Raw genomic sequence first — 20977 nt, forward strand, 5'->3', positions numbered from 1 at the left:
TGTATGAATATCTGTTGGCTGACCACAGTCTTGTTTACGCCACACACAGTGTTTCCTTCCCATTGTCCTTGAGTACAAAGATAACCCTGTGAAATTCCTGTTGAGTGCCTCTCTCTGATTGAGAAGCACAGCTAGCATGGGCCCTGTAGGACTAGAGCAGATGCTCCACTTGTAAAGGTCTCCAGGCACATAAATAAAAGTATCTAGTCATAGATGTTGGCACTCTTATGGTCTTTATAGACTCGTCTTACGTTTCATGGCCAACTGAGGGAAAACAATGCAGCTCCTGTCAGAAGTTAAGTTTATAATATTAGCCTACTTAATCAGCTAAATAGGTTGAAACGGTAAAGATGCAGTTAAAAAAAACATTTTTATTCATATAATTATTTTGGCTAAATAATGTGGACAAGGAAAACTTGGACAGTAATCTACATAGTAACTATAGCTCCTACAGTGCTTGTATGTATATATATTTGTACTATGTGTACCTTTTTATACATTTGATGAGACAAAATAGATGCTGAGGTAACTTGTCTTTCTAAGATAAGAAGTTGAAGTTTGGCATAAATGCCAGTCGGTTCTTATTTCTCCATCACTTAAAGATGATTCTTTCTCTAAAGCCTCTTTGGCACTTCACAGACCTTGTGGGCCCCTCAGCCAACAATTGAACTCCTAATATAGCCCAAGTACTCTGTGGTGTGGTTTAAGGTTGCAGGGTTGCTGGATGCTTGGTGAACCTTTTAACGTCCTCCAATTCTCAGCTGCTCAATGTAGACTCCTCCTCTAATCAACACCATCCTGCTGGCCTTCTCATCACCTTGAGCCACACCAAAGCAGGTCAGCCTACAGTAGCCTTCAGGGCATCCAACAAGTCTATGTGTCCCTGATACAAATGTGCTTTCATTGCAGACAAGGGCCCTTTGCAGTTGAAAGGAGGAACTCTCGTTTTTGTAAGTAGATGAGCCAACTGTCAAATAACCAGTTCACATGTTGTAAAGCACATATTGTTACAGAGATTTTGTAACATCTAAGTTCATTTGCCTGTGTTTTTTTCATATTTATGTATTTCAGGATATACAGATGGCGAACTAACAGAAATGTTGTATCTTCCATCCACAGAATAAGATAACCTGGAGAAAGTTGTCTGTGGAGACCTACGTTGGCCAGCAAAGGTGCATCATGCCTTTTATGGTATGCATCTACCCACCCACCAGCAGAGCACTCATAGACACTCCTAAGCTCTTTATTTTATGAGGTAGGTGTTCCTTCTTTCCATTTTAATAAGATGCATTTGGATGAATACAGGTAATGGGACACTTTTATAAACATTAACTTATTAACCTTATTACTATGTTAACTAATGATCTTATACCATTATTATGTATTCTGCCATTTCTAACACCTTCGATCTGCTGTAATAAATGGCTGGTTTAGGGCATTATATATGATAATATGAATATAAATGAAAATGGCTAGCATGATGCACTTTGCCTGCAAAAGAATTTCCTGAAACAGTTATAAAACAATTTCTGTGGAGGACTGTGGACGTGTATGTTTTTCAGTATTTAATAACCCAGCTGCTTTATGACTTGCATTGCTGAAGTTTGAGAGTTGAGTGTGCTCAAGATTGTCTAACCTCTGCAGTTTCACAGAAAATTTGTTTAATTTGAAAGGTGATAAGAACTGGTACTAAAATAAATAATGTTAAACAATGTTTTGCAGACATTGTTGTTCATGATTAAAACCAGTTGTTTTTGTACAATTTTAAGTATTTTACTCTTACATTTGCAGATATTGTCTTTTTGAATAAAAAATAACCATGTTGAAATTTTGCCTCAATTTATCTAGGAAGAAAGAAATGGGAAAAAAAAGGTTCCCAAAACTGTAGGTAATATAGTTTTAGTTTATCAAATTCTACCTATAATTGCTTCACTCTTCATCATGCCCGTTTTTTAGATGAAAAGAATAAGCAAATAAAAACAGGCATTCCTTCAGGCAATTTCTTTTCATGGTGATGTTTGTATTACTACAGTATTTAATTTTATAGCATTTGAAATTAGACAGATGCTTTTTTGTTTGCTACTAAATGTCATTTCCAATTTGCTCACAAATGTTAAACAACATGTTAACCTTTGTTACAGTAATGTAAGTAATTCCTTTATATCTAGATCTCTTATGCCTCTGGGCTGATCAGACTATAATAGTGTGCCTCTACTTCCTAAGAATATAGTCAACTAACTAGACATATAAAACTAACAGGCTTAATCTTAGAACTGTTTAATGTATGGTTCAGTGTAAAACTAATTTAACTTTGCTTTGATCTTACATATTGAATCTATTTCCTGACAGTAAATAATTTTATATTACCTCTATAATTAAAACTGTTTCTGAATAATTAACCATAGATTATTGATGTAACAGATTGTTTGAAAACAAGCTTATTATTATGATTATTATTATTATTATTATTGTATACAATTTTACTATTCTAAGGGACTCAGAAATAATATAAAGTGGGCAAAGTTGGCATAAACTGGAAGCACGTGGTTTCTCTAGAATTTTAATTTATGCCATCAAAATTTCCCCTCACTGGAACTGAGGCTACAACCATGAAAAAGTCCCAGGCAGTTATTCCTTGTCCACCAAATTTTGCAGTTGACACTGTTCTCGTGCATCCACCAAACCCGAATTCATCTGCCAGATGGTGATGCATGATTCATCACTCCAGAAAACGAATTCACAGTAGAGTCCAGTAGTGACATGCTTTACACCGCTCCAGCTGATGTTCCCCATTGTGCATGGCCATCTTAGGCTTATGTTCTGCTGCTATGCTGCTGTAGTCATTATAGAAACCATCCATGAAGCTGCTAACAAACGGTTCTTGTGCTAAAGTTGCTTCCAGAGGTGGTTTGGGTTTATGCAGCCCACCACTGAGCTGTTGTTTTGCTTGTAGACCCTTCCTCTTCAAAGTAACAGTGCTGACAGTTGGCTGGAGCAGCTCAGGCAAGGCAGAAATTTGACAACAAGCTTGATGAAAAGACATTTGGTGACAGTGCCACTTCAAAGGTTTGTACAACCCATTCTACTTAGAATGTTTGTCTGTGGAGACTGCATGGATATGTGCTTGATTTTATACATCTGTTAGTAACAGGTGTGGCTTAAATAGCTAAACCTACTATTTAGAGGGGATGTCCACATAGTTTTGGCCATACAGTACTTTTATCAGGCACTCTTACCCAACCCTCCACGGCTAAAGCCATCAATGGACCATAGCATCACGGCTGACCAGATATTATTTAGGTGACGGACCATTCAGACCACCACAGTGACACTTACATGTTTGGTTTCAGGATTGTTTAAAAAATTAACAAGAATAATGTTAAATAGCTTAACACATTCATAATAAATTAAATGACAGATATATAAGAACTATAAAAAAACGACAATATGCTGATGTTTGATGCTGAAATGTGAAATGATTTTTTTATTGGCCTGTATTTTTCGCATTTCATATGTTTCACTTTATTTATTTATTTATTTATTTATAATTATCATTTAGTATTTTTCACAGAATGTATTGAATGATGAACAACTATTATTTCTATTGTTCTGTCATAAGTCCTAGAATTACAATTGTTTCAAGGATTTGTGTAAATCTGTGTTTAGTGTTAAACATTTTAATCGGTAGTCAGTGCACATTGGTTACTGGGTGAAGATTAAGTGTATAATCCTTTCTGTAGGATATAAAGTATTTGTTTGTGCACAGTCTTTTTAAAGTTGGCCACATTGTGAATTTTATTTTCTGAAATAGAAGGGATAATGCAGACACTCTCCCTTTAAGCCAGGCCTAAATTTGCACATTGTCTGGTTTTGGGGAGCATCCAAATATTAATGAATTACACAACTTTTGCAGTAAAATATTTTATATAACCATTCATTTCACAAACTAGCAGTTATCAAAGTTATATAAAAACATGTTTGTGCTTTGTTCTACCTCAAGTGGGAGTATGTCAACTTTTAGGGGCCTTTGTTCTCTACTAATAGAATTGTGATTGAAAATTTTAGATTTTCTAACTGTGTTTTAATTTGGCCACTATTTGCTGACTAATTTGCATGCTTGCAAATTTGTATTTTTGATGCCTTCTGCATGTTTTTTGGCATTTTGTTTGTAATATAAATTTTACATTAGCTGTTTAGGCACCGTTTTCTTCCATTCTTTGCAAATGTATGGCAGATAAATCTTTAAAACATTCAGGAAGACTTTTTTTTTTGTACATTTTTCCAGAGCTCTACTGATAAACTTATCTGTTAAGTATTTTTCAACCCTTTGTTCACCTTTATAACAAAATAAGTACCAATGTTACCACTTGCAGCGATAGCATAACTCTCATTTCACATTATTACACCCATCCATTCATAAATTTAACAATTGAACATTTCACATGAAATCAGTAGTTATCAGTAGTTATTTCTTCCTGTGAAGTATATTCTACCTGTGAAATATATAAATATTCTCAAGTAATATATATTTAGGCACTATATTTTGGGCAAGACTTTTTTATCTCTTGAATGTGTGTAATGTCTAGGTTCTGGTCTTGGGCTTCTTGAATTTTTTGATAGTTACCACAGTGATCTGATTTTACACCTACAAAACATCAAATAACTGACAATTTAAATGGCTTATATTTTATTAGGTACAGCAGTACATCTGGTACTGTAGTACATCAGTAATTTAAATAATGTTTTGTAGTATTACTACAATCCTAACAAATAATGCTAGTTTTATATCTGTGGTATACATTTTATCATTTACATCTATAAACAGTTTTTACTCACAATATTGCTCTTACCTGAATCAAAATACATGGCATTGCATTGTTAAAACAGAAGACACAGCAAAGCAAAAGGTTTATTTGCACAGTAATTTTTATTCTATTCACCTACAGATGTTGAAGTCAAGAAGAAGAACTAAACCACAGTGATCTGAGATTTCTGAGACACAAAAGTGATTACTTCACTCTTCATCATGTCCTTTCTGTGAGAGGAAAAGACAAAAAAGAGGGTGGGTGTAGGAACTTCTTAGTTGATTAGGCAGGGCTCCTTTTTTCAGTTTTAAGCCCTCAGTCTATAGCCTTGATTTAGTGAGGTAATTTTAGAAAAAAGGGTTGGCTCTATACCATGGGCTACTGCTCTGAGTGAAATATTTATTTTATATTAATTTTAACTGAACAACTGTAAAAGCTCTAAACATCCACAAGTTTCCTCCAGTGGTTGTTAAGGATTGTAAATTGATTATGGAATATTTAAAAATCCATAACTTTATTTGTATTTAGCATCAAAACAAAATATTTTTGCCACTAGGAGAGCAATACTGTCAAACGTATCTGATACCAAACAATAGCTTAAAGCAAATTTTGTTTTTAACTATGTTCATTAAAAATAAATAAGAAAGTTGTGCTAATGTGAACTTACTTTAGTTATATCACGACTTTTGGCTCTCAGCTTGTTGACCTGAGACTCTGCAATATCAGCTCTCTCCTGTGCCTCATCCAGCTCATGTTGCAGCTTGCGGAACTTGCCTAGATGGACATTGGCCTGCTCCTCCTGAAAAATGAGTACACACATACAAAATCCAAAAATATGACCGCTGATACATTTACTACGATGCAAATACAAGAAAAATATTTGCTTTAAAAAAAAAATGCAGTCACTGGCCAGCACTTACAAACTGCAACATAATTCAAGGCATGAATTACTGTGTAGACTGATAATATGACCCACTGGATCATACCCACTGAAAGTACACAAGGATCAAAGAAATACATGCAGCCTACTAAAGAATATGCCATTGATTAGCTGTTGTGCAGATTCTCATGACTTTTGCCACATTGGAAAACTTTAGTGTAACTGGTCATTTCCCTCAGACTAAAAGGTATTTTCTGTCATAAAATAACAGATTTATTTTTATGTGCTAATGTTGAAGATAAAGTCACTGAGGGGCTTGACATTTTTGTGTGAAGTGGTATTTTAGTGAACTATAACTTATCTGTTCATAATTTGGTCTGCAAAGTTAGTTTAAAGGTAAACTTTAAAGATAAGCTTAAGCTTGCTAAAAAAAGCCCTTCAGCTAATTGTTTTTATAAAAAGAATGCAATTTTATGACCATTAAAATGTTTTGTAATTTGGACAGATACATTTACTCAGTTTTCCTCTCACTGGCAGATGAGTCAAAAAAGTTCATTGTGCCCCCTCTGTATGCATAAGTAATATTATACACTTACAGCCTCTTCTGCAGCTCTCTTATAGGACTTGACTTTCAGCTGAAGTTTGTCTACTAGGTCTTGGAGACGAGTCAGATTCTTACGGTCTTCTTCAGTCTGCAAATAGAATCATGGGAACAGTCTTTTCTCATTTCTATCATTTATATATATTTTCAAAACGACAAAGCATGTTAAAAAGTAGAAAAACCTGGTAGGTGAGCTCCTTAATGCGTCTCTCATATTTGCGGATTCCTTTTATAGATTCACTGGCCTTTCTCTGTTCTATCTCAACCTCATTTTCCAGCTCCCTGACCTGCAAAGGAACATATAAAATGTATATAATGTATATTTATCTAATGTATTTAAAAGTATACAATGTATATAAAGCAATTTTATTTACTCACTCTGGCCTCTAGTTTCTGGAGCTGCTTCTTGCCACCTTTCATTGCAATTTGTTCAGCTTCATCTAGACGATGCTGTAAGTCTTTGATGGTCTGCTCCATGTTTTTCTTCATGCGCTCTAAGTGAGCACTGGTGTCCTGCTCCTTCTTCAGCTCCTCTGCCATCATGGCAGCATCAGTGATGGCTTTTTTGGCCTTTTCCTCAGCATTCCTGCACTCTTGGACAGCCTCCTCTACCTCAGTCTGAAGTTGAGTTGTGTCTCCCTCCAGCTTCTTCTTCTGGTTCAGCAGGCTGGTGTTCTGTATTAGAGATTGTATTAGAGGTGTTTATATTGAATCTGTAACTTAATATAGATCTTTCATTATAGCAATAATTGAAATCTATAGATTACCTGAGAGTGCAGCAGCTGAACCCTCTCACTGACGTCCAGAAGTTCCTGCTCTGCCAGTTTCCGGCCTCTCTCAGTCTGCTCCAATGTTGATCTCAGCTCATCCAGTTCAGCCTGCAGCAGATTGTTGCGTCTCTCCACAATAGCGATGTTCTCTTTGAGATCATCATTACCACGGAGAGCATCATCCAGCTGGAGCTGGGCATCCTAGAAGGCAAAAGCTCCCAATGAATACATTTTATAATCTCACAAATAATGAGAGACATTGATATTAACATGAACACAGACATTACGCTATGTGGTGCGTACCTTCAGATGCCCATGGAGACTCTTGAGTTGCTTCTGTGCCTCTGCTGCCTGCCTGTTAGCCTGGTTGAGCTGGATCTCCATCTCATTAAGGTCTCCCTCCATCTTCTTCTTTATCCTGAGGGCTTCGTTCCTGCTGCGAGTCTCAGACTCCAGAGAGCTTTGTAGGGTGTCCACCACTCTCTGGTGGTTCCTCTTGGACTGCTCCATCTCCTCATCCTTCTCCGCCAGCTTTCGCTCAATATCAGCCTTCACTTGATTGAACTCCAGCTGAGCCCGTAAGATCTTTCCTTCTTCATGCTCAAGGGAGGCCTATTAGATCACAACAAACAGCCATTTACAATGTAATTTTATTACATCATCATTGAGATTTTACGTAGATGGGATCCATGTCTGTACTTGCAGAATCTGAAAGGTCTGCAAATAATAATAAGGTACCTCAGCCTCTTCAAGAGCAGACTGGATTTCGGCCTTTTCCTGCTCCAGCTGTTTACGAATTTTCTCCAGTTCATGGATGCTTTTTCCACTCTCCCCAATTTGCTCAGTCAGGTCAGAAATTTCCTCTGTTTGTCAGGAAAGATACCTGTCAGTGTATGCTAAAAACCCCACCACTGTTTCAGACCTTTGAAATAAACATGGATACCTTGGAGGTTTTTGTTCTCCCTCTTCATAGTCTCCAGGTGATCAAGAGACTCCTCATAAGAGTTCTTCAGTTTGAAGAGTTCAGTGCTAAGAGATCTGGCCTCCTTCTGGGAGCTCTCTAGCTCACTCTGAGATTCTTCATATTTCTGCTTCCACTCTGCAAGAACCTGTTCAATTCCAACAAAAACATGTTTGGGATAAGTGGCCTTTGAACTAAGGGCACTGCCAAATGTTAGACAGACAGACAGATGACTAGATAGATGGATAAGGGTATGGACAGATAGATGTATGAATGGCTGTATTGATCCCCAAGGGACCACCTTATCACCTTGTCAAAGTTTCTTTGCTTCTTGTCCAGAGCTGCAGCAGCAGCATTGGATCTTTCTACATCAACCATGAGGTCTTCTATTTCATTCTGGAGTCTGTGCTTGGTCTTCTCCAGAGAGGAGCATTTGGCATTGACAGCTTCCACAGCTTCCTCTGCATCTTGCAGACGCTGAGCAAGTTTTTTCCTGTGTGACAGGATGGTAAAAGTTTCAGAAAATGTGAATAAAGCTTTTAATTTCAAAAACAAAAAAGAAAATTATTATGCTCCATAGTAAAGATGAAGTGCTAAAAGGAAAAAATAAAAAGTCACTGGATTTGTGATTTCTTACTTTGCATCCTCCAGCTCCTCTGTTCTCTGGATGGCATCAGTTTCATACTTGGTTCTCCACTGAGCCACTTCAGAGTTGGCCTTGGACAGACTGCGCTGCAGCTCAGCCTTGGCCTCCTGCTCCTCCTCATACTGCTCTCTCAACAATTCAGCGTCATGGCGAGCAGACTGCACTGCATGGGCCAGGGCATTCTTAGCCTGTAAGAGACAGGCCAATATCTCGTTCACTGCATATGATCACATAATGTATTGCCAGGTTAAATGATTTGGTAACTCAAATACTAGAAATACCTTCACTTCCTCTTCAAGTTGTCTCTTGAGGTCCTCAATCTGTTGCGTATAGGACTGCTTGCCTCTGGTCAGCTGAGAGACCAAGGAATCCTTCTCCTCCAGCTGTCTTGCAAGTTCACCTTGATTACAGGTTGATTACGGTACTTCAAATGTTTGTATGTTGTGACCTTATGTTTAATACACACTCCATTTTATTTTAGTCCTTACCATTCTCAGTTTGGAGTTTAGCTTTGTGCATGCTCAAGTCATTGATGCTGCGTTGTCCTTCTTCGTATTTAGTTCTGTACTCAGTCATCTGGTCCTCTAGAGTCCTGCACATTTTTTCCAAATTTGTCTGAAACAGAGAATATACATTAAAAATGCAATAGTAAAGATAAACATATATGAAAAAGACCATTATGCTTACCTTGGACTTGACAATTTGCTCCATGTTGGAAACCACATCATCCAGCTCAAGTCTGAGTTCACTCTTCTCTTTTTCAAGCTTCTGCTTCACACGCTGAAGGTTGTCAATCTGTTCTCCCAGATCCGCCACACTGTCAGCATGTTTCTTCCTCAGTGTAGCAGCAGTGGCTTCATGTTGCAGAGTGGCCTCTTCAAGGTCTCTGCGCAGTTTCTGGAACTCAGCCTCTCTCTTCTTGTTCATTTCTATCTGGGCAGCAGTGGCTCCACCAGCCTCCTCCAGCCTCTCACTGATCTCTTCCAGTTCTCTTGATAAATCTGCCCTCTGTTTCTCAACCTTGGCCCTGGCGGCTCTCTCTGCCTCCAGCTCTTCTTCAAGTTCCTCAATACGGGCCTACCACATCAAGTACAATGTGAGCAATACAGACTCTTGTTGAACAAATCAGCTATAAACTTTCAATCAGCATAAGTGTTTTGCACCTCACCTGCAGCTCTTTCAGTTTCTTCTGTAACTGGGCTGCTAGTGCTTGCTCATCTTCAATCTTACCGTTGAGCTGGCTGATCTCGAAATCTTTCCTGTGGCAAAAATGCAGTGAGTGAAGATCTTACAAGTGAATTAGTGATCATTCATACAAAAACATTTTTTTCTATTACATTTACTTTTTTAGTCTCTCTTCTAGCTGTTGCTTGTCATTTTCCAGGTCCATAACATTCTCTTGGGTCAATTTTAAGTCCCCTTCCAGCTTCCTCTTAGCCCTCTCGAGGTCCATGCGCAGCTTTTTTTCCTGTTCCAAAGATCCTTCCAGCTACCAAGAAAATTATACAGAGCTTAAAATCCAGTTCACTACAAGGTGTCTCTACAGTGTAAGTATATATGTTTAACCAGTTACTGACATCATCAACTTGCTGCTCCAGCTTGGCTTTGGCCTTAGTCAGAGTGTTAACTTTGTCTTCCTCACTCTGGAGGTCGTCCAGTGTTTGCTGGTGGGCTTCCTGCAGAGCTTTCTTTTCTTTGGTCAGCTTAGCAATGATTTCATCCTGTGCTGCCATCTCTTCAGTTAGGTTTTTAACCTGTGAATAGGAAACGTATGCTGAATGTTGCCAAAAGCAATTGTACTAATGTCACTTTTAGCGGAGACCCGACAAACCTTATTCTCAGTGGCATGCTTCTCTTTCTCCACTTTGGCCAGAGTAAGTTCAAGATCATCAATATCCTTCTTAAGCTCAGAGCATTCATCCTCCAGCTTTCTCTTTTTAGAAGTTAGTTCAGCATTCATCTCTTCTTCATCCTCTAGTCTTTCAGTCAGCTCTTTGCATTTGGCTTCAAGCTGGATCTTGTTCTTAATCAGACCTTCACAACGCTCTTCAGCATCACAGAGATTGTCTTGCTCCTGTTTTAAAATAGAAAGAGCAAAAAATAGAAAATTAATTAGTTTTCTATAATCTTTTGGAAAAGACTGCTCCATTATGATATTACAAACCATAAACTCACAGTCTGGACTTGGAGCTGTAGGTCATTTTTCTCTTGGAGGAGAGTGACCATTTTCTCTTCTAGTTCCTTCCTGCGGGCTTCACATTTAGCATAAGCCTCTTTCAGCTTCATGAATTCCTCCTTCATGTTGGCCATCTCTTTCTCAGCCTCAGCAGATCTTAGCAGTGGCTTGATCTTGAAGTACAGCTTCATCCAGGGCCAGTTCTTTACACCCATGAAGGCACGGACATTCCACTGGATAACAAGCAAGGCATCCCTGCCATGTGATAACACATTGTTATAAAAGTTCTGTGAATATATTTTATTTAAGCTATTAGAATGTTAGCGTATTCAGATTTTAAGATAAGTATTCAAAATGGTTTTCACAATATTTAAAAAGTAAAGGCTGACTCCACACTATGTGACTTAAATCACTGTATCATTTGTATGGCAATGTCAGTGTTTCCCCATCTCTGTCTCAACATGATTGTTATAATTTCAGAGGAGAAATTACATAAGCATTCACACTTTAGCCAGAATGGAGCTTCCCCTCCATTTGGTTGGGTATACACTGACTGTACAGAGGCCTTCTAGGAAGTGACGATTGTTGTTTTGTAGTTTTTTGGCTTCATCCCTCTAGTTTCTCCACATGGTCTTATCATTCATGGATGTTCTCACTACTTGTCATGCATTGTTTATGCTACAAGATTTTGTGCCAGTAGTTACAAAGATGCTTCAGATTGTCAGGACATCTGGAGTGGCTCCAAGACTAGAAAATTCAGGCTCGTTAATGAAGCATGCACTTAGCTGTAGAGTTTTACCTGCGCTCAACAATCTTCTGGAACTCAATTCTCGAGAGAAGACCTCGAGACCAAGCCTGAATACGAGTGATGATGAGAGCTAGACGATCGTCTCGCATCTCTTCAAGAAGACCCAGAAGACCAGCTTTGAAGAATACCTAGAAAAATGGCAGATAATATTTCAGTATATGTGTATGTGCACATTTTTTTCCTGAGTAACATAAGCTTTAAATTAATGCAGTAAACTTGTAACAATAGAACCTTAGTATGTCCAAACTTGTACTGATTATGGTCAATGTCCAAAGAACCCAACAGTTTCTCAGCTCCCTTCCTACTGTCAATGAATTGTCCTTCAGGAATAGCAGCAGGATTCAGAATACGGTATCTGCAGATGCACAGTTCAAGGAATTGTTAGAATCATTCTTATTGTAATGAGACTTTTTAGCATGTAAGACTGCCTGTGATTGTTTGAAAAATATGTTACATGAAATTAATAGATTTTATATAAAATTAATACATGCAACTGAAATAGAGTAGTCATATTACCTCTGTTTAAAGTCACCATACAGAATCCTGTTGGGGAAGCCCTTTCTGCAGATTCTGATGCCCTCCAGCACACCGTTACAGCGCAGCTGGTGCATGACAAGAGGGTTCTCCATGGCCCCAGGGGTCTTGGTCTCATTAGGGATGATGCAGCGCACAAAATGAGGATGAGTTGATCTCAGGTTGGTCATCAGCTTGTTCAAATTCTCCTGAAGATGGAACACAGCACATTACACATGGACTTTGACCACATATACAGTTCTTTGCAAAAGTTTTGCCACCCCTGATCCAATCACATAATTCATTGATTTTCTAAGTGAACGAAAAGTTACACATCCTCTATAGAGGACACACTTCTGCACATTACAATGCACAATAACTGTTTATTTGATGAATTTATCCTATTGGGGGAACAGTGATACAAAAAATGTGGCCTGTACAAAAGTTGACATATTTTATATGTTAAAATAAAACTGAACTGAAATCTACAGGAAAATGCCAAATTTAAGGTTGGTCCCTGTACAGAGTGTTGGTTTTCCATGAACATACAAACTTTTATTTTACTAGGGGTGTTCAAACTTTTGCATACGATTGAATGACATATATCAAATTACTTTCATTACATCGAAAACCATTACATAACAGAAAATCTCTCCCTTTTTGACTATTACTTAAGTACTCTACATAACCCCTTCTACAAAAAAAAATATCAGGGATCTCTTTTTTGCCTGTTTTTATAGGCATAACATTGCCAGTGTTTGAGTTGGCATATACATAGTTACATATACATAGTTTTCTGCAAACTCTTTGTCTCACCCTGTGAAGGGCAGATACAGTCTGGAAAGAAGATCCCTTTTTCTTCTTTTCCTTGGCTTTTCCTCCACCTTCCGTAACTGTTAAGACACAATATGTGATGATTAAATAAAACCCTAAGTGTTTGTTCCTGAAATATTGTAAGACATTCCTCATCTAGTTCACAGACCTGAATCAGCACCGGCATAATTTGCAAACAGAAGAGCCAACAGTTTCATGGTGGACTTCTGATACAACCCCACAACAGTTTCATTGAGGGGATCCTTGTTCTTCATCAGCCAGTTGATGATGTTATAGTCAACAGTGCCAGCATAATGAATCAAGGAGAAGTGGGCCTCTGGTTTACCCTTCACAATCCTGGGCTTCTGGAAGTTAGCTGATTTTCCCAAGTGATTATCAAAAAGCTTAGCTTTAAATGTGAAATCAGTGGCCTTGGGGAACATGCACTCCTCTTCAAGGATGGACATGATACCCATGGGCTATAGAGAGAAATAACAGTATTTAGAAATGGCACATGAACATGCTGTGTCCAGATTGAGGACATTAGGCTTACCGACCTTTTCAATGAGATCAATACAGGCTTGTAAGTCCATGCCAAAGTCAATGAATGTCCACTCAATGCCCTCCTTCTTGTACTCTTCTTGCTCCAGCACAAACATGTGGTGGTTGAAAAACTGCTGCAACTTCTCATTAGTGAAATTGATGCACAGCTGCTCAAAGGTGTTGAACTGTTAAGGGAAATGCACATTATTCTTTATGTTGATTCACTCCTGGTAAAATAATCTTTGGCATTATAAGAGCAAGTTACTGCATAAAAATACACACTTCAAAGATCTCAAAGCCAGCAATATCCAGCACACCAATGAAGTACTGGCGAGGTTGCTTGGTGTCCAAAGATTGGTTGATCCTGACAACCATCCAAAGGAACATCTTCTCATACACTGCCTTAGACAGAGCACCAACAGCATAATACACCTAGGGAAGTGATTATGCATTCAAATGTTAATAGACAAAGTATTCATTTCATAGTCTTCTAGACTGCATGTATCCAGTTTGTATGTATTTCTGACCTGCTGTACATTCTGTCCTTTGGTAACCCACTCATTTCCTACTTTGACTCTCGGGTGACACAGAGCCTTGATGAGATCCGCAGAGTTCAGACCCATCAGATAAGCTGCTTTGTCTGCATCTGGAAATAATAGTTACCATTGTTCAGTCATCAAGTAATATCTGAGTATCATGTCATGTTCCTGAGACATACTCTGCCGCATCAGAGAACACTCAAATGGTGGAAATTTAAGACTAACTGAGAAATTTCAAGTTTGCTACATGTGTGTTTTAGCAAAAACCTACACTAAGACGTCTATAGGTATACAATAAGACACTTGAAGCCATTTGTTAAGATTAAAATGCAAAAAGTAATCACATAACATTAGGGCCAATCTCCCAGGTCCAGACTAAAAAGAATTTCCATTTGTGATTTAGTATTTATGATAGCACATTATGTTTTCCATAAAGAATCATTTTTAAAATGTGGGATGAATTTCACCTAAATGCAAATATTTATTTGATCTATCTATACTTACCTTCAGTGCCGTCTGCCTCAGCCTGCTCCTCTCTCTGCTTCTGCTTAAACCTCATGTTGCCAAAATGCATGACGGCACCAGTCAGCTTGTAGATGCTATTTTTCTCCTCTGGGGTGAAGCCCAACACATCAAAGGCTTCCTAGAACAAAAACACAATGTCTGTCTAATGTCACTGAAGGAATTCCAGTTCTTAAGATGACTTCAGGATATACAGATGAAAATGTGAGAACATGGATAGCTCTGTTGATACATACATCAGTGGCCATCAGCTCCTCTGCATCATTAATAGAAGCTACTTGGGTCTCTCCTTGAGAGATGAAGGCATAGTCATAGGGGTTAGCAGTGATCAGCAGCATTTCTGTGAGAAAGTGAAGAGATATATGTTCTAGACATATTTCTTCTAACACAGGTGTAATGGAATTTAAATTGGTAGTGTATATATCTTTTGCTGACCTAACAGCTCAGGTTTCCTCTGAGACAGGATCTGGTAGAAGATGTGGTAGTCTCTCTCAGCTTTAAGCTGAAAAGTGACACGAGACTTCTCCAAAAGATCTGTATTACAAATACAATCAAATATAATTTAGATAGCCAAAGGTGCTCTTCTCACATCTTTACAAATGAAAAAGATTTGCCGACTTAAAGAATGCTTACAAGTCTCAATATCAGCAGAGGCAAGTTTTCCAGTGGCACCAAAGTGGATTCGGATGAACTTGCCCTATTTGACAGTATACACTGTTACCAGTCTTTTTCTGAATTCAGATGTGAGAATCAGTTCTTACATGAAACATGTTAAGAACTGACTTACAAATCGTGATGAGTTGTCATTTCTGATCGTCTTAGCATTACCAAAGGCCTCCAGGGCAGGGTTACACTGGATGATTTGATCCTCCAAAGTACCCTAAACAGAGGAGAAAAGAGGAGTGCATTTCAATAAATGTCTAATAAAAGAGTAATTTTAGGTAGCTCTCACCTTCAGGAAATGGTGAACAGAGATTGATGAACTAGGCTCTGATAAAGAGTTGAAATTTATTCCAATAATAATGATTCAATAAATAGTGCTGTGTAGACCACACATGAGTCTCAGAGTCGATAGTATTTATTCTTCAGCTTTTCTTGGTCTTGGTCATCTGCCTTATCAAATTTAGTCTTTATTCTTGACCAAAAACAAACTACCACTTTCTTTAAATATAAAAAAATAATTCTTTGTATTTCTGCTACCAGTACGCACTGATATGTGCCTGCACAACTCAAAACCAAATTACTGCATCTGTTTGTTCTTGATTTAGCCAGTTGGCATTGGCAATAATTGGCACTGAATACTGAACATCAAGAAACTTAGGGTGCTAATGCATGATCATCTTCTGGAAAACTGAGAAAACCTTCCCGTATCTGACTGAATTATTAATGGACTGTTGGAGCCAGTATGAAAATATATCGATATACAAAATAAAAGTAATAATTCCAGAATGAAATTCCAGAAGAAATTCTAAGCTGTAATTCTGTTTTTCCAAGCAAATCTGTAGGCTTATAGCCCACTTTTAAGTGAGTCCACCAAACAATTTCAAATGACCAAGAAATTTGGACTGACAGCAGTTGAGAGCTATTTAAAGTTTGATTGTAAAGAAGAACTGATTTTTGTGGCTCTCAGTCTTGACTTGTCACCCTCTCATTTGGACTCAGTCTTGGCTTTGACCTCCTTTAGGCTTAGTCTTGACTAGTCATAGTCTTGTCTTGGACCTGACAAATGAGGCCTTGACTACACCTATTTCCGTAAATAATAATAATAATATTATTAATAAACAAACAAACAAATGAAAATGTGTGCTTCTCACCCATCTCTTATTTTTAATATTTCCCGAAAGTGAGAATTATTTCAAGCACCCTATACAGTGGGCCTCATTCACCAACCATTCTTAAGAAGAAATTTCTGTGAACATTCTGACATTCACCACTGTTTTCTTATTTGGGATTTGTTCTTGAGTAAGAACAGAATTTACACACACTCAAGAACACAAAGGTGCGAATAATTCTGCGGTTTAAGAACCCGTCATGAATCTGACATGAACTTTTTCTTATGACCTTTTTTCAAGAACAAATTTAAGTAAAAAACTTAAGACGATATTGGTGAATAAGACCCCTGAAAATATTTTTAAAATTCCGTTGAGATTTTATATAAAACCAGAGCGCCTGTCATTTCTTTAATAAGACAGTCTGTTAAGTCTACCCTCTTGTCATTGGCATCCCTCTTGAAACCTCCAGCAGCAATGCTAGCGAAGTACTGAATGACTCTCTTGGTGTTCACAGTTTTCCCAGCACCAGATTCTCCGCTATGAAGAGAGATTCATTTTTAGTAAAATCCATTCGGTCATTCAAAAAGTAATAAGTGCACAGAAAAAATATTTAACAAAATGCAATTAAAATTTTTTTTTATATCAAAATATTACCTGAGTAAACATTAATAAAATTCTCAATATTAAATTTTTCATCATTTGAAAATCATATTGTATCATGTGAGAGTTTCTCAGATACAAGAAGCAGACTTACGTGATAAGAATAGACTGGTTTTCCCTGTCTAAAAAGAAAGTTTTAAAATTGTCATTGGCACACCGTGTGATTTTTGGCAGAATTGAACAGAATTGGATAAAAGAGGTAAATCATTTGGGGAAAAAACAAAACTGAGAAATTTGTCTCTGTTCTCGTTTATCATTGCACTGAGCTGTGTTGTGATTACCTGCAAGCATGTACTGGTAGGCATTGTCAGAGATAGAAAAGATGTGAGGAGGAGCTTCACTCCTCTTCTTCCCTCTGTAGGCAAGGACAACTTCTTGGTTGTACACTGGCAGCCACTTGTAGGGGTTGACAGTTACACAGAAAAGCCCAGAGTAGGTCTACAAACAGAGAGAGAAATCTAGGTTCACTATTTTTTCACACATACAGAAGAGCTGTATAGATCAAGAACTACACGTGTCTAACTCACGTAGATCATCCAGGCTGCGTAACGCTCTTTGAGGTTAAACAGCACAGCAGGCTCGTGCAGGAAGGTGAACATCGCCATGTCCTCAATTTTATCAAACTTTGGCGGGTTTTGAGGGTGAACATCAGCCTCCTTGACAGTCACAGTCTGTGGACGAGTATATTCATATATTACATTTTGGTCAAATAGCAAAAATGTATTTTACAATAGCTATAAAAGAACAGCATCATTTTGTAAACACACTTAAAATAAATATACAGCATTTTGGATTGAAAATATATATGGTATTAATCATAGTATAGTAATATAGCACTGATGTTTCTTGTATGTGTAAAGCCCACTCCCCTCGCAATGTATATAACAAAGTAAAGGCATATATTTACCTTGCCATTGGAGGTCTCGCATGTGACTTTGTCTCCATCACGACTGATAATAGTTCCTTTCACATACTCCTCTTCAGGATCAGGGCAGAAGCATTCCTTCTTCATGTCGAAGGGGCGAGTTTGGGCCTCCAGACGCTCCCTGTCTGACTTCCTCAGGTATGGGGCCGCAGCCCCGAACTCCTCCATCTGAGCATCTCCCATCTTTCAGCCTATCTGTAAAGGATGCCAAGCTTGAAATTTGGTTTAAAGTAAATTCTTAATGTCTTTAAATAAACACAAAGCATCGAACAGTAATTAAAATTAATGATCTCTATAGCCAAAGTCACCACTAAAAACCTTTTAAGACCCATATCTGCTTATTGCTTACCTCTGTTGTTCCCCACCTCCTTAGTGGAATTGATGTTACTGTTGCCCTAGAACCACACAATTGAACATATAAGGGCAAGCAAGCTTGTTAGACTTAATATATATTCAATTCATGGCTCTTGAAACAAGGAACTGTCCAATACAGCCTTTTTAACCCAAATGACATACTCTTAAAAACTCAATGAAGTTTCTGTGACAATCATTTAGGATTGTGACACCTCCACAGCTATAAGATAGTGGACAACGTTAATGCAAAAGCTGGTCTTTTGAAGGCATGTTTACCGTTGGATGATGGAAGTTCAGAATCCGGTCAGTGGGCTGGTCATCCTCTCCCCTCTTTTATAAAGCAAGCTCCCTCTAAATATGGTATCTGGCATTGTTAGGCAGGAGAGCTATTTTGTTTGATTGAAGTGCAGAAGGGTGGGGTAAAGAGGCTTTTCCACATGATAGTGATCGTGATGCATGGGGAGAGGGAGAGGGGAGTTGCACATTTGCCAGCTACCAACCACCAATGGAAAACAATTACAAAGGATGACTTAATGGATTATAAAAATGTATCTAGCAAATTATAGAGATTATTGTACATTTTACATGCATGTATGAGTTCTGTTTGCTTTGAAGTGAAATGTAAGCTGCACATAACTTGTTTGTGTTCCTAATTTTGAAGGTGTGATACCCAGTGGCCTTGTGCTCGGTAAAGGTAAGTGTGGTTAGTTCAGCTGTGTATAAGATCTGCCTATTGTTGTTTACATTGTATTTGATGCATTTAAGTTATGAGTCTCACTGTAAAACAGTGTAACAATGTTTATGTCAGTTGTGTAAGCAATGTGGCCAATTATAGATGCAGTCCTTTTACATGGTTCAAAAGCCTCGTGCCTCTTCATAAAGCTAGTTAAAACTTTAATTCACTAGGCCAGATGCCTTTTTTATTACTTTCACATTGTAATTAAACAAACGAGGAACAAGTAGAAGTAACAAGAATTTAGTAACATTATTACAAAACAAATGTAATACATTGTTTAGCTTAACTCCTTAAATGCCTCCCTTTATCCAAACAATGCGTCTTGAACAGGGGAAAAAAACCACAGCTGCCTCCCACAAATGGCTTTAGCTGTCTGTCATAGTTAGCAGCAGTTAGCAGACATAGGTTCAAGGTCAATCAGCAGCTGTTGAAATGATTCCTCGTCTCATTGGCGCATTGTTGTCTCCTCTCCTTTGTCCTTGAGTATAAAGATAACTCTGTGAAATTCCTGTTGAGTGACAGCCTGTGATTGAGAAGCACAGGTTGCTCTGCAAACAGGAGCGCGCCAATTTAAGTAACACTCTGCACAGATCCAGTTAAAGGGAATGTAAAATAAGGCCAAAGTGGACTCCTGTGTGTTTTATAAGAGGGGCAATTCTACGACAATGCTCAAGTGTTTGTACTTAAAGAGTGAGAATGTTATTGTGTGGTAGACTATGTGGTATCTCATGGTACCATCTTTCTAACCAAAGGGAGTATTTTATTACTGTGATGATGACAGATTTGGACGCCCTTTCAGCACTGCCAGGTATTTGACCATGTCAGTGCTGTAAATCATCTATGAAAAGAAAATAATAAACACTTCTTTTTTCCTGAGTAATGTCACTTAAGGGCAAGGAGAACATTTGTATGCATGTAGATGTATGCTGCTTGCAAAAAAAAAAAAACATTTTAATAAAAATTTTATGGACATACTGTATGTTTATATGTGTCATCTTTTTCCCAACAGTAATATTACATTTCGTTGTCAGTTTCTTATGAAGATACAAACAACTATAATAACCACCATCTTGGTTTCATTATTGACCAGCTTAAAAATTATATGCTGCTCATAGATCTCCATATTTTACTATTATTTGTTTGTTTTTTTACATGTGAAGCACAGCAGCTGTTCTTTATATTGTTTGAAAAGTGAATGGACCAATAAAAATGCACCAAAATTGCTTAGAATAAAGTCTCTTTAACTTACATTAAAGTATATAATGTTCTTGCCTTCAGTAAAGTTACCATTTTGGTTATTTTAATGAAGCATGTAATGTCCGATAGAATAATTAGGACGTGTGAAGTGGTGAAGAGAAAGCTGACATTCCATTCCAAGTGAGAACAGCAAAGAGACAGAGGTCAGTCCACTTAACAAGGTGCAAGTGTCTGTGACTGTGCATTAAGATTGTTTTCATTTTCAGTACCTTCTCACTATGTCAGAAGTTGCCCCCTGGAGGCCTAGTTAGGGCCACCACTCATCAACTACATATCAATTACACCACTGACCTAAAGGATCAACCTGAATGGGCAGGTATATGTGGTCTTTGAGGCTCATTTTGCTTCATTTGTAATTAGGAGAAAGCACTTTATTTTTCCACCCCATAGGATAGTCCTTATCTCATACAGCTTTCTGAAGCACCCCACAAAATCCCTACGTGTTTCTGTATACAGTGGGTGTTTGTCTTTTAACAGTAAGATTTCCTACATTTCTGACCAACTTAGCCTTTTCCCAGAACGGTGGGACAAACATAGCCACCACAGGGCAGACTGACTGACATAGTACCCATACCACATGCAGAGAGGGCTGCTGCCTGGAATTGTAATGTGATGAATCAGTGTCCTTGTCCAAATAACATTTACACACTGCCATTGCTTATAAGGCAAGAAGAACACAGTATTTATAGCACACAG

At 38.0% G+C, this 20977-nt stretch overlaps 1 protein-coding gene and 1 long non-coding RNA gene across 2 annotated transcripts; one reads left to right on the forward strand and one right to left on the reverse strand.

The window, feature by feature from the left end:
* Window positions 1-494: 494 nt before the first annotated feature.
* LOC118821052 lies at window positions 495-5011 on the forward strand. The gene is made up of 3 exons (XR_005008307.1): window positions 495-950; window positions 1120-1255; window positions 4947-5011. It is a non-coding gene; the product is annotated as an uncharacterized LOC118821052 (long non-coding RNA).
* Window positions 4909-18610, reverse strand: LOC118821024 (myosin-7-like). The gene is made up of 39 exons (XM_036589438.1): window positions 18565-18610; window positions 18284-18329; window positions 17917-18129; window positions 17537-17680; window positions 17291-17447; window positions 17104-17131; window positions 16784-16886; window positions 15365-15457; window positions 15211-15274; window positions 15013-15111; window positions 14814-14917; window positions 14560-14698; window positions 14044-14162; window positions 13799-13948; window positions 13531-13701; window positions 13143-13452; window positions 12977-13053; window positions 12164-12369; window positions 11879-12002; window positions 11639-11775; window positions 10839-11094; window positions 10495-10737; window positions 10241-10417; window positions 10007-10152; window positions 9832-9922; window positions 9351-9740; window positions 9152-9278; window positions 8945-9063; window positions 8655-8851; window positions 8327-8510; window positions 8000-8165; window positions 7795-7919; window positions 7360-7668; window positions 7054-7257; window positions 6665-6961; window positions 6469-6573; window positions 6282-6377; window positions 5473-5604; window positions 4909-5035 (listed from the first exon to the last, which is right to left on the reverse strand). Exons 3-39 carry the CDS (start codon window positions 18115-18117, stop codon window positions 5015-5017), a joined length of 5811 nt encoding a protein of 1936 aa, XP_036445331.1. The 5' UTR covers window positions 18118-18129; window positions 18284-18329; window positions 18565-18610; the 3' UTR covers window positions 4909-5014.
* Between the last annotated feature and the right edge of the window lie 2367 nt (window positions 18611-20977).

This window comes from Colossoma macropomum, unplaced genomic scaffold (assembly GCF_904425465.1).
Source record: "Colossoma macropomum unplaced genomic scaffold, Colossoma_macropomum, whole genome shotgun sequence".
NCBI classification, from domain to species: Eukaryota; Metazoa; Chordata; class Actinopteri; order Characiformes; family Serrasalmidae; genus Colossoma; species Colossoma macropomum.